The sequence below is a fragment of the Chelonoidis abingdonii genome, chromosome 3 (assembly GCF_003597395.2).
Source record: "Chelonoidis abingdonii isolate Lonesome George chromosome 3, CheloAbing_2.0, whole genome shotgun sequence".
In the NCBI taxonomy this organism is placed as follows: Eukaryota; Metazoa; Chordata; order Testudines; family Testudinidae; genus Chelonoidis; species Chelonoidis abingdonii.
This window is the reverse complement of record NC_133771.1, coordinates 58,466,131-58,479,122: the sequence shown is the minus strand read 5'-3', so window position 1 is coordinate 58,479,122 and position 12,992 is coordinate 58,466,131. Positions and strand designations below refer to the sequence as shown.

At 41.2% G+C, this 12,992-nt stretch overlaps 1 protein-coding gene across 1 annotated transcript in view; it reads right to left on the bottom strand.

Annotated features, from left to right (window-relative positions):
* SMAP1 (small ArfGAP 1) overlaps nt 1-12,992 on the bottom strand; it is a 239,813-nt gene that overhangs the window by 21,417 nt on the left and 205,404 nt on the right. The window contains 1 exon segment of the mRNA XM_032804568.2: nt 2,683-2,810. Coding sequence (XP_032660459.1) covers nt 2,683-2,810 — 128 coding nt within the window.

Sequence of the window (12,992 nt, the reverse complement as noted above, 5' to 3'; positions counted from 1 at the left end):
ATAAACCTGACTGATATTGGTTACTTGGTCACTTGAATATATTTCAAAGTAAATATTTCACATATAACAACAGCGTGGTCGAGGAACGGACTATACAATGTCTCAGCAACAGGTTCTACTAATACAGTATAGTCTACACTGAGCCTTCCTCCGTCAAATCTGTTGCAGCATTCCCTCACAGAGGTGTGGTTGCTTGTGTGGGTCAGAGGTGAGTGATGGCTGTGAAAGGGTTATCTGTTCTGAAAGGGCCATCTGTAAACTTTCTGTCTATGAAAGCTACTTCGTGTCTTTAGCAACTGTTTCTACAAAAAAACTTTGTCCACAGTTTTCCTGCCCCAATATTTTGAATTGGTCAAGAAACACTATTTAATTATACATTTGCCTTCCTCAGATGAAGACACAGATGCCCATAAACCCTATGTAAGCTGTCATGGATCATTCTGAGAGGTATTGGTGGGACAGACAAGCTTTGAGTCTCAGAGTTCTTCTTCAGGTCTGGGAAAGATACTCTGAGTATCACAGTTAAATGCAAGGTGGAACAGACTGTTTAGCATAAGTAGTTAGAACATATTTTAAGGGGCCATTTGACGCCCATAAACACCACTGCACTCATAGGACAAAAAAGGGATGTATGGTTTATTACAACGACCTGCAATATACTAATCCCCGTTTTTTGTCCCATGATAGTGAAGATGTTAGAGGGCCACTCTAATGCTTTGAATACCTTTTCCAGACCTGAAGAAGAGCTCTGTGTGGCTTGAAAGCTTGTCCCTCTAACCAACAGAAGTTGGTCCAACCAAAGATATTACCTCACCCACCTTATATCTTGGGATCGACATAGCTACAACTACATAACATACATTTTAAGTGTAAAGAGTCCAATAACATGGGCTGCTACGGAGGCAGAAAAAGATCTTTTATACAGCACGAATATTCTTATTCTTCGGTTGAAAAAAGTCTTTTTAGCAGGCTAGTAAGGCTCTTGACTAGCATAATGAAGCAGTGGAAGCTTAAAGGACTGAGGCTGTTGCCTAAGTCATGTTTCAAGGATGACTCCATCATTATTCACCCTCCAAAGGTATGATTCTGTCCTTTGATAAGGCTGTAAAAATTACATAACGTAGCAGAAGTCGACGTACTTAAACCTACTCACTGCAGTGAGTTGACTGCTGCTGCTCCCCTGTTAACTCCACCTGCGCGTCTCGCGGCGGTGGAGCACAGGAGTCAATGGGAGAGCGCTTGGGGATCGATTTATCGCGTCTAGACTATACGTGATAAATAGACCCCCGTTGGATCTATTGCTGCCCGCTGATCTGGCAGGTAGTGTAAACATACCCTGAGAAGGAACACAAAACCCAGCCTAGGATTCCTAGAGAAGGAGAAACGTATTGTATAAGTCGTTGGGACAAGCAAGGCAGCAATATTATATGTGGAGCTAGTAGCTACCCTCTATTTAGGTTGCCTGACGCTCTCCCTTACAGTATTCTCACAACCTTTTCTTTAAGAAATATGAACACTTCCGTTGTTTGCAGCAGGCCTCTGATATTCAGCAGGGAACCTCCTTTTCTTTGTTCCATTCCTCTGAGATTTAGCCGAGTTGTGACATGCTAAAAATCACCATTTCATTTCTCTCACTTGTTTTCCTCAAGAAAATTTTTGCAATGTCAAAACTACTGAACATTTTAAAGAGCCGAGCCCATGCTGCTGTCAGAACAGCAGCAGACACTGACCCCAGCATCCCATTCTCTGAAGGGCACCACGTGGGGCAGAAGCTCACTCATCTCCCAAGAGGGCAGGGAGGAGAAATTAAGCTAGGCTCTCTCCATAACTGCTATCCCACCCCCTACACAAACTCAACATATGGCCTTGGTATCCCATTGCCTCCACACAATCTGGGATTCCCACATGGGGGGACTCCTTATGTTGGGGCAGAAGTAGGGTGCAGTAGACAGTTGGGCCAGGCTTGGTTCCCTCCCAAATCCAGCAGTTCATCCCCACTCTCTGATAACAGCCTTCTCCTGCTGCCAGTTAACGTAATTAGCCCCCAAAGTCAAAGATCCATCAATTTAAAGAAATATTTTACAGAAAATTGTGCATATATAAAGAAAATAAAAAATATGTTTCAAATTAATCTATAAAGCCACATTAAAAATCAAAACATCCCCAACCAGTAACAACAACAAACTACATTTAAATAGTAAGAAAAAACCTCATTAGAGTTGTATCCATTCTTTCGCTTCCAAAATCGGGAAAATAGTCAGCAGATTGGTGAATGATATTGCTTTTTACATCTATCTCAACAGATGCTCTGTGATCACAAGTTGTTGACATCTGGTGACAGCTTAGTTGTCTACATGTCATCAGATGGTGTTCTTTGTCTAGTTCTTAGTGCAAGAAGTCCACATGACAAGAACTGGGACAACCCACAGCCTCCTGAGCAATCTCAGAGAGGCCAAAGATTGAATGGGCTTAGAGAGAAACTAATCTCTCTTACTGTGTATTGTTGATCTCTCTAATTCTGGTTAAGATGTTGGTAAGGCAATAAGGGAAAGTATGCCCTGATGCTATATCTGTACCTATAAAAGCTAGATGATTTCAGTCTAAACGGTTGGTCTGGCATTTTTCAAAACAAAATTCAGTAAAGAGGAAAACAACATGCAAATGCATGTTTCTGAAGTTTACCTGAGCAGGAGGTACAGAAGCTGCTGGCAAAGGATTAGAGATCATTGGGCCAAAGATATCCAAATCATCGTTCAGTGTTGTTACGTTAGTGGTGCTTCCATTTGTAACAGGTGCTTCAGGAGGACCATCTTAAAAAGAACAATAGATTCAAGTTTTAAAGTAGAAACCTTTATTAGAACAAGAATTTAATAACTGTAAAATATGAATATATAAATCAAATAACTTAAATTGTCATTGGTTAAAAAGATACTCAGTGTTGGAAGCAAATCTCTGAAATACAATCTCTCAGATCCACAAATTCCGAAAGGACTTTTCTGGTTTTAGAAGTACATTATATCAATATAATTAAGAACTGAACATTTTAAATATAGTTTTAAGACTTCCACAATGGCATCTTAATCAGTTTAATGGAATACAGTTTTGCTAGCATTTTCACAATTTCACAACACTCACCAGCACCATAGTATTATGAATGAGAATTTAATAGTTATCCTACCTCTCAAAAGTTTTGGGCTACTCAACACGAGAGCTATCAAATACATTAATTTGAACTACTCAGGCAAATTAAATATTTGATCATGCTTGAAGTTACTTACAATGCCATATTTATTCAAAATATGGAATACATTCTTCACATGAAGAAAACAGATGATGTTAGGTATCTTTTTTTTTTTTTTTTTTTTTTTTTTTTTTAAAGACAGAGAGATTTATTTCTATAGAAGTAGAGGTATACATTGTGCTTGACAGCCACAAAATAACATGGTTCATGTCCTGTCCAGAACTTATAATCTGGAACTGCCCTGGAACTTATTAATATTTATATATATACACATGAATTTACTCATTGAGTAAAGCTGTGCATACACAGATGTGTTTCTAGGATTAAGGTCCAAATTAGATAATCCTGAAAGATGATGGAAGTTGGAAGAAGGCAGATAACAAAATCATGCTGTATAAACATTTTAACCCCCCCCACACACACATTTAATAACTGATTTTCTAACAACTGCTATATAGGTAGGCTATATCTTACAGAAAACATGCCAACAAATCAATTGTTATTTTTACTCGTAGCAGGATTCAGGATTATGTTGTGAAACCATACCAAATTAAAGCATGGACATTACTGTTAATATGTGACTGGAGAAAGGCATGTTCCCAAAAGTAGACAAATATGTAAAAATATTATAAAACATGGTTGACATTTCTGGACTACCTACGGATTGTTTTGCATCAAATTTTACATCATTATTTAGAAAAAATGGAAAGAATGTGTGACAGCTGAATACACATTACACCAGATATTAAGAAATTAACAACTTTCTTACACTGAACTTGGTAGGCAAATAATATGAAGTTGAACGGATGGGTTTCATGGAACTTTGTGCTGGCTACACTTTATTCAAAAAACTTAAGATGCAGATTCTATAAAGTATTTTGTGTAGAATAAGAAAGGAATCAGTCTAGGAGTATCCTTTGCTGAGAGCAGAAGCAAAGACTTCTCTGGTTATTGCACTGAAGGGCTAGAAACTCATCAAAATGGTCTCTCCTGGCCAAAAGACTACATCATGTCAAACTGCAGAAGTGGCTGTACAGAATAAAACCATTAGACTAGAATAATAAGTTATAAGGACAATAAATAGGACCCTACCAATTTAATGGCCATGGAGAAAGTGTCCCGGACAATGAAATAAGCCCTGTGAAATCCAATCTTCCTGTGCTACTGGGAGTGTCTCAGCTGGGCTGGGGAGGAACAGGACTTGTCCTTTCTCTGCACAGCTTCTTGGGGAAGATCAGACCCACCTCTGGGTACCTTCCCCTGCTGCAGGAAGCTACGGGGCTGGGCAGCAGTCCCAGACGTTCCTTTAGCCAGAGGAGGCTTCTGGAGATGGAGGTGGCTTCAATTTCCCCCGCGCTGCTGGGAGCACCTCAGGCCACACTGGGGAGGGACAGGACTTCCTCTTTCCCTGCATGGCTGCTCTTGGATACCTCTCCCGGCTACAAATAGCTCCACACCCCCTCCTCATCACTTGCTTTCTGACCCCATTGCTTCACAGCCGCAGGGGGGGGTTGGAGGGGAGATAAAAGTGATCATTGTACAGGGAACTGTCCCCCTTCCAGATGCAATTATTAGCTTGTTTTGATAAAAATAAAAAGAAAGGTAAAGAATTTAATAGGATTTTTTGATTGACACTTTACAGCAGCAAATCACAGTCAAGGCTCAACTTACTGATTGGTAGATATGAGCATCTGAGGCAGTTTTGTAAGGTAGGGATCTCAATTGGTAGCCTCAAACTTGAGAACCACTGCTCTAAGTTAACAAAAGCAAGTAAAAAAAAAAAAGTTCAAATGGTTTCAAATGTCATTAATTGAATGTCAGCATGGAACATATAGCTGGGGTGCTCCCAGCAGCATGCGGGTGATCAGACCACCTCCACCTCGTGGAACCAGGGAGCTCCGCGGCTGCTGCCTTCAGAGCCCAGCTCTGAAGACAGCACAGACGTGATGGTGGCAATCCCACAATCCCCCTACAACATGTTTGCAACACCCCCCTCCCCAACTCCTTTTTGGGTCGGGACCCCCACGATTGCAGCCCGTGACATTTCAGATGCAAACATCTGAAAACATGGAATTGACCAATTTTCAAATCCTTTGGATGTGAAATTGACCAGAATGGACCATGAATTTGGCGGGGCTCTAAAGATAAATAAGATTAACACCGTTCACGCTCAATTACGTTTATTTTATTCCTTTATTTTATTTCAATATTGGCTCTGAATATATTTTCCCCTTAACCTGTTTCAGTTGCTGTGTCTATTGTACCCTTTTAAATTAGCCCAGTAATAGTGTTATTTTTCTCTAAACAACAACTTTTCATCTACGTTTTCCCACTGCCCTGTGGAGACTATTTTAAAAGGAAAATATCAAATTATTAGTTATATGTTCTGCAGCAATGCCCAGGGATCCTGTTAAGATTATTGTAAGGGGCCTTGTAGAAATGTATCATGTGATACATTCCTTGACTTTTAGAATTTACAATCTAGTTTAAGAGAAGATGCAACAAATAATAAGAGGGAGGGTGAACAAGAGTAATGATATTAGATAGTAAAAAATGTTCACAAGTTCTTGATTTTAAACATTTACTTTAAAAAATGGTAAACAGAAAGCCCAATATTTAAGTCATACGTAAACAAATTTATTTGCTTATTTTACCATTAAGTCCTCTGAGTTTTAATAAGGCAGTTTTAGCAATCTAATTTTCTGTTCACTGTTTATTTATATTATGAATTTTTCTCAGCTTGGACTATAAAAATCATGCAAATCAGTTTTCAGATTCTCAATGTGTAAATACATGGGTTGCAAACAATGCAGTTTATTTCATAATACTATTCTCAGCAATATTTAAAAAACAAGGAATGTCCCTTTAAATAACTACAGTTACATAATAGGAAGAGGTCTTGTATGGCCATTTTTGAAGGACAATAGTCAAAGAACATTAAAGAGACACGACTATTGCACTGGAAAATTTAAAACAATTATTATAATGTAGACTAGGCACCAATTACTAATTGAGGCTGCAAATACTACTGAAATACAAACAAAATAATCATACCTATCAATCAATAGAAAATGCTCATTATAACAAGCATATGAAGTTTAACTTCCCCTGGAGCTGAGAATGGATTCAGGAAGAACACTGGGACTAGAATAAATTGGTTCATATGGAATACAAACAACCGTGGGCAGAAACTTGAAATAAGGTCTGAGAGTAACCCAAGCTTTATGCAACAATGTATAAGGAACTCCCATAAAGGTTTGAATCTCCTCTACCCTCTGAGGCTGATAATAGTACTGGGAAGAGAGATGCTGCTTTAAGGAAGCAGGTGGTCTCACTTGTTGTCCAGAAGTCCTCAACAAATAGACAGGCAGTTTTAGAATTAAAAAGTTAATTACCCTCAAAGGGAAGGTTCTCCGTTGTAGTTTGGACCTCCCTGAGAATCTTTAAGGACTGAAGCTAGGAAGATTTTCTCATCACTACACATGTGGCTACAGTACAAACCTCTGTACTGGACCTATCCAGCACAGTCTGAAGGGAAGTATGAAGTCAGTCATGACCAGTTTTAGTTCCTCTCAATATTCCTGAGGTACCTAGTTCACAAACTAAGACAGTTGGTCCTAATTCAGACAGTCATAGTTAGAGAAGAACGCTTGGTAGTCAGCCACATATCTGCAGGCTGGCGCAAGAGCAGCCTTTGTATCCAAATAGGTAGAGATTCTTTGAGTCTTTCTCCGTGGGTGTATATTTGGCAGGCCCTTGATGCTTTGAACTATCAGACAGCAGATACTACAGGAGCTCCTGGTACTGGGCTAGAACAGAAAGCATCCAAATCCCAATGGAAGAGACTTGGTACTTCCTATCAGCTTGCTTAGATGTGGTCTATATCAATTCTGACATGTGCCACAAGTCTTTTACAGGTTCCAGCAACCCCTCATTTAGTGGCACGGTAAGCCTTCTAGGAAGGAAGGGTGTAAGATATCTAGGGCTGTGTACAATTTCTCTCACACAACTTCTACAAGTATATCCAAAGTCTCTTGATAAGATCCTGGAATAACTTGAAGATGTCAACTGAGGAAGACATTCAGGGATTTACTGCTTCACTGAAGGACAAGGAAGAAATTAAAATGGGGACAAGTAGTTCTTCTCCTAGCAGGATTGCTCCTCCTCACTTTCTTCCCCATTCCGTTCTAAAATCATAGTCTGTGCAGGCTGATCTGTCTGGGTTGGTCTGTACAGCATTCTCTGGAGAGGAGGTTGTAATCCTTGAAAATGGGGAGAAAATGCAGGCTTGCATGAATATATTTGCATATCTCGGCTGTCCAATAGAGCTAAGGCTGATAGTAGATGGTACTAGGGTAGGGAACACAAAGGAGGATGCTAGGAGCGATGTCCCTATGAGCCCCAGGTTGTTTCCTGCAGATGGATTCCTCCCTAGAATCTCTACCTGTGTGTAGGAGATGACTCCTTTCTGTGCCTTGAAGAGAATGAGGAAAAAGGAGTACACACTCCTCAAAAGATGGGACTATCCTATCAGGCCCTCCTGGGGAGAGGATTAGAGAACAAATACGTGACAGATGTTAGTCATGTTGCTTAAGGTACAACTGGAAGGCTCTCAGATACTATGGTGATGGGTGAAGTATAAGAAAATAAATGAGAGAGAGAGAGAGAGACTGACTAGAATAGAGTGCCTGGATCTGTTATAGCCTACCTAACTGGCAGGGGGATGAAGTCAGTACCAGACATATTTCCTTTGTTTGCTGCACTGCTGAGTCTGTAACTCATTGATTAGCTATCATCATCTTCAACCTTTTGAGGAGAGTACCAGTTCCAGTTAAATAACTCTGTATTGTATTTCCCCTGTGTATTACAACACTAGGTAGAAGCTTTGGGTACCAAGGAACACATTTCCGAGGTGACCCATACCAAAGTGCCAAATACTGAGAAGGCTGGTATTAAGAGAAAGAGTGCAGCGATTTGGTGGGTACTGTTGGTGCTCTCTTTAATGGTTGGTACTACTGTGCCAGTGATCTTTGTCAGCCCATTGGCTGCTCTTCAACCGCTGAGGCCAAGGAGTACTCCAAAAGGAATAATTTTAGGCAGGCCTTTCTGAGTCTGCTTACAGGAGGACAGACTTATGGAACACTGCTGAGGAATACGTTCCTCTTCTAAACAGAAGAGACACTTAGAGTGCCAGTCATTAAGCAGCATTAAAAGCTTCACTCAAGGGGCAGATTCCAAACCCTCAGAATCTCGCTTCTGACATACTGCTAGAGCTCCTGTATGGGGAGAAAGAGTGGTCTAGCTAAACCCTTCCTAACCCCCTTAAATTATCCAACTAAAATGGATGCCGCTAGCCAGAAGAATCAGGTCTCGCATGTATGGAGGCCTGCTCTGCACAAGAGTGGAATCCACGTGGATGGTCACTTAAAGAACAAAAGATTGTGTGTCAATTTAGTTATGCCTAACACTAACATATTAAATAATAAAAATCCAAGCATTTTATGAAAAATGTACAGTATATGTTACTGAGAAGCAGATACTGAAGCAACTTTAACTTAAAATATAACTATTACTTGAAGGACCAATGGACATTAACAGTCTAACATTGTAATACATTCATCAAACTTAAATTGTGGAACGTGTTAAATAATAAATAGTCTTAACAAGCCCTTCAAAAGCACCAAAGACATCCACAGCAAATCCATAAATCTATAAAGGAGTATGAATATTACTTCCTCTTTTGCCATGCCATAAAAAATTTATTTTCCAGTGCTCTAGCATTGTAACAATGATTTGCCTGAAGGAAAAAATTCATTCTGAGGGCCAATATTATCAAAGCATCAACATTAAAGATTCAATAACACCACATGAAATGTGTGGCTCATTGCAACAGAGAAATGTGAGAGATAGAAGGCGGCAGAAATGAGATTTCCACATACTGTACTTCCCCATCTATTTTATTGCTGGATTCTTTTTTTCCTAAGACTGTGTTTATGCTAGAAAAATGAGATACATTATTTAATCAGAATTTCACTCATATAAAACTTCTCCATTACTGACTCTCTCACAGCACAACTATAATTTCAGCTCTCTGATTGAAATATTCCCTGGCATTCCTTTCCCCACTGCTAAAAAGAAACAACTGACAAATCAAGGATAGAATTTTTATTTATCTGAGAAAAGAGAAAAAGTTCCAGTAGGACAAACCAAATGAACAGTTTACTGTATGCTGTAAAACACTATTTCCCCTCCACCATAAAATATTGTTCACATTAAGAACAAAATAACTGGAAGCGTCCAGCTGTGGTAATCTAGCCGTCCAGTCCCAGACCTGGACTTTAGTGTCCACCAGTCTGGTCCTGTCCCAAACCTGGACTTTTGCGTCCAAAGGTGGGGGCTTACCTGAAACTCCCCCAAGCTCACTACCAGCTTGGATATTCTCGCTGCCACCAGATCAGGAATTAATCTATGGGGCCTGATCCCCCCTTTCCTCCCTCTGGTGTCCCCAACCCTCCCTTGGTGGGACACCCAGATTCCCAATCCCTTGGATGCTAAAAGCAGGGAAAATAACCCCTTCCCCCTCCTTATCAGGCTTGCCTCGCGGCTAACCTGTGTGACCCAAGAAACCAGCTTTTCTGCTTCCCTCAGGACAATGGAGATGCAAAATACCCACAGCTGGGCTCTGCCACCCCCCTTGCTCCAGGAACGAGGGAAAAACTGTAACCACCAGAGAACAGAGAGAATTCTTCGTCTCTTTCCCCGTAGTCTGCTCTTTCCCTGGACCCAAATAGGAAAATAGCCCACAGCCTGGCTTTTCCCTTTGCCTCCCTAGGAAAAGAACTTTCACAAGGTTTAAAAAGAAAACTTTATAGAAAAAAAGAAAGAAAATATAAAACAATCATCTTGCATTAAGAAACTCAATAAAGGCTCTTGCTTATAGGAAAATATAAAGAAACAGTCTGATTTAAAAGATAGCCCAATTAAACCAGCACAACAAATTAACATACAGGTAAATACACCCCAAAGACCATCATAGCTGAATTACTTTGCGGTTCCTGGGTACTTACAGATGTTTAGAAGAAGTATTAGGAGAGAATTAGAAGAAGACTTGTTTCCTCATAGCTAAGAAAACAACAAAGACCCCGAGTATACAAATTCCCGCCCCTGACTTTAAACAATCCAGTTCTCTGATTGGTCCTCTGGTCAGGTGTTCGGTTACCCTTTTCAGGTAAAAGAAAGAAACTTAACCCTTACCTACCTATCCATTTATGACACCAGCTATCTGCCAGTTTGCCTACAAGACAACGGGGAGGACAGGACAAGACATTACAGTCCTTCACTGTTCTCTTCTGCCTTCACAATCTGCAGCATATGGGCTCCTTGCAGTTCAACCTGGGAGCTGGAGACTAAGGCTATGTCTACACTAATACTTTTGTCAGGAAAACTTTTGCTGGTGAGGAGTGTGAAAAAAATGCGCCCTGACCAACAAATTTCACTGCCAAAGCACTGATGTGAACAGTACTATGTCGGCAGGAGAGCCTCTCATTGGCATTGACATAGCTAACACCGCTCACTGGGGATGGTTTAATTATCCTGGAAGGAAAACTCTCTCCGGCAAGCAAAGAGCAGCTACATGGGAGACCGTACAGCAGCACAGCTGTAGTGGTACAGCTGTGCCACTGTAAGATCCATAGTGTAGATATAGCCCATGTTTCCTAGTAGTGCAGACTGAAGACATAAGGGACCAAATAAGGGAGAAAAAGTGAATATAGTAACAAAATGTTCTCGAAATTGGGTTAAGGGAAAAAATAGTGATTGACAAAACAGGAGTTCTCTGTCTGCCTTGTGCTGCTATCTGGAGGCAGAACATCCTGGAACAGAATCAGTGGGAGGGTCTAATCACGAGAAGCCCTTGAAATTTAAGGGCTGGTCTACGCTAACTTAGGTTGACTTACAGCGGTGTCTACACTGTACTATATTGACAGGACATGCTCTCCCATCGACACAGCTTCTGCCTCTCAGGGAGATGGAGTACTGACATCATCAGGAGAGCGCTCTCGCATCGACTTAGTGTATCTTCACCAGACCCGCTAAATCGACAGTGCTGCATCAATTGCAGCAGTGCCGATTTAGCCAAGAGTGTAGACATGGCCTTAGACCAGGTGTCGGCAACCTCTGGCATACAGCTCGCCAGGGTAAGCACCCTGGAGGGCCGGGCCAGGTTGTTTACCCACCGTGTCGGCAGGTTCAGCTGATTGTGGCTCCCACTAGCTGCGGTTCGCCGTCCCAGGCCAATAGGGGTTGCAGAAAGCAGCGTGGGCGAGGGATGTGCTGGCCACAGCTTCCTGCCACCTCCATTGGCCTGGGACGGCGAATCACAGACAGTAGGAGCCGTGATCAGCTGAACCTGCTAACATGCCCGGTAAACAAACTGGCCCGGACCGCCAGGGTGCTTACCCTGGTGAGCTGTGTGCCAGAGGTTGCCGACCCCTGCCTCAGACAGTCTTCAGATTTCTGTGGAAAGTGACCCAACCCAGAATGCATTGCATGAAAGCGTGCTCTTGAAGGAGAAAAAGCTACTGCTATGTTATATTTGAAACTTTAATACAACAAAAGACAGGCAGCTGAAAATTATTGTATACACAGCAGCTGAGTCTCTTTCCCCTACTTGTGCATAACTGAATTTTGCATTACCACAGAGGGATATTAACCTTTATGCCTTAATATGTATACGAAATGTGGCACAGTTACAGTTGCTATGGGAACCACAACTTTGAATTGCCTGATTTTAGTATGTGTAAAATCCCCAATATAATGTTCCTTGTGTTTTTTACATTTACTTCACATTTTCATGAAAAAGAGGAGTTAATAAATACAATCAGAAAAAACACTCCAAAGGAAAACTAAAGGTGCTGATGTGCAACCATGTGATTATTTGAAGGTTTTTTAAAATATTAATTTTGTTAAAAATATACAAAATGTACCTTATAATGATTTCATTCTATAAATAAAAATGTTAATAATTAGGCAAATCAAATTATAGAGAATCATAATTATAAGCACATACACAAGCCCAACATGGGATCCATATTTGTCTTACGTTTTTAGATGACCACCAAGTTATAAAACATTCCAATTTGCTAACTCTCAATTTATTTCAACTATCACTATACAGTTCCAGACTGCCTTATGCACAAAAGTGGTGACATGAGGGCTCAGTAAGAATCACCACAGTGCCTAATGGATTCCCTTAACAGGGCTTCTGAAAGGTAGTGGGGGGAAGGGATGCAACGATTCAGTTGCATTTACAGGGGAGGATAACTTGCCAAGGTTCCACAGTGCCAAGAACTGTTCAAGGTTTGTGCGGCTATCTACTTATATACAGGCTTAGAAATTTGGCCTCTGGGGCTAAATCTTGCCCTTTCTTCTGTAACCATAATGGGTCCCCAGGCAGCAGAAACAGTATGGCTCCACTACACAAGCTGCAGGAAGGCTTTGCAGTAGATGCACACATCTCACAGGGTGCAGAGACCTGGTGTGTGGAAGCTTCCTTAACGGCAATGCAAGGAGCAGAGTATAGTGAGCCAGCAAATGGGTGCAGTGGGGCCAGAGGACCTACCACAATGCAGATTCTCTGGTCCTTCCTCTTGTAGTGATCCATATGCAAGGGGCTGTGGAAACTACTCTAGCAACATGGTTGGCACAGCATCTCTGCAGCCTGGAGAGAGCCTCTCTGCAGAGATTACTGCAG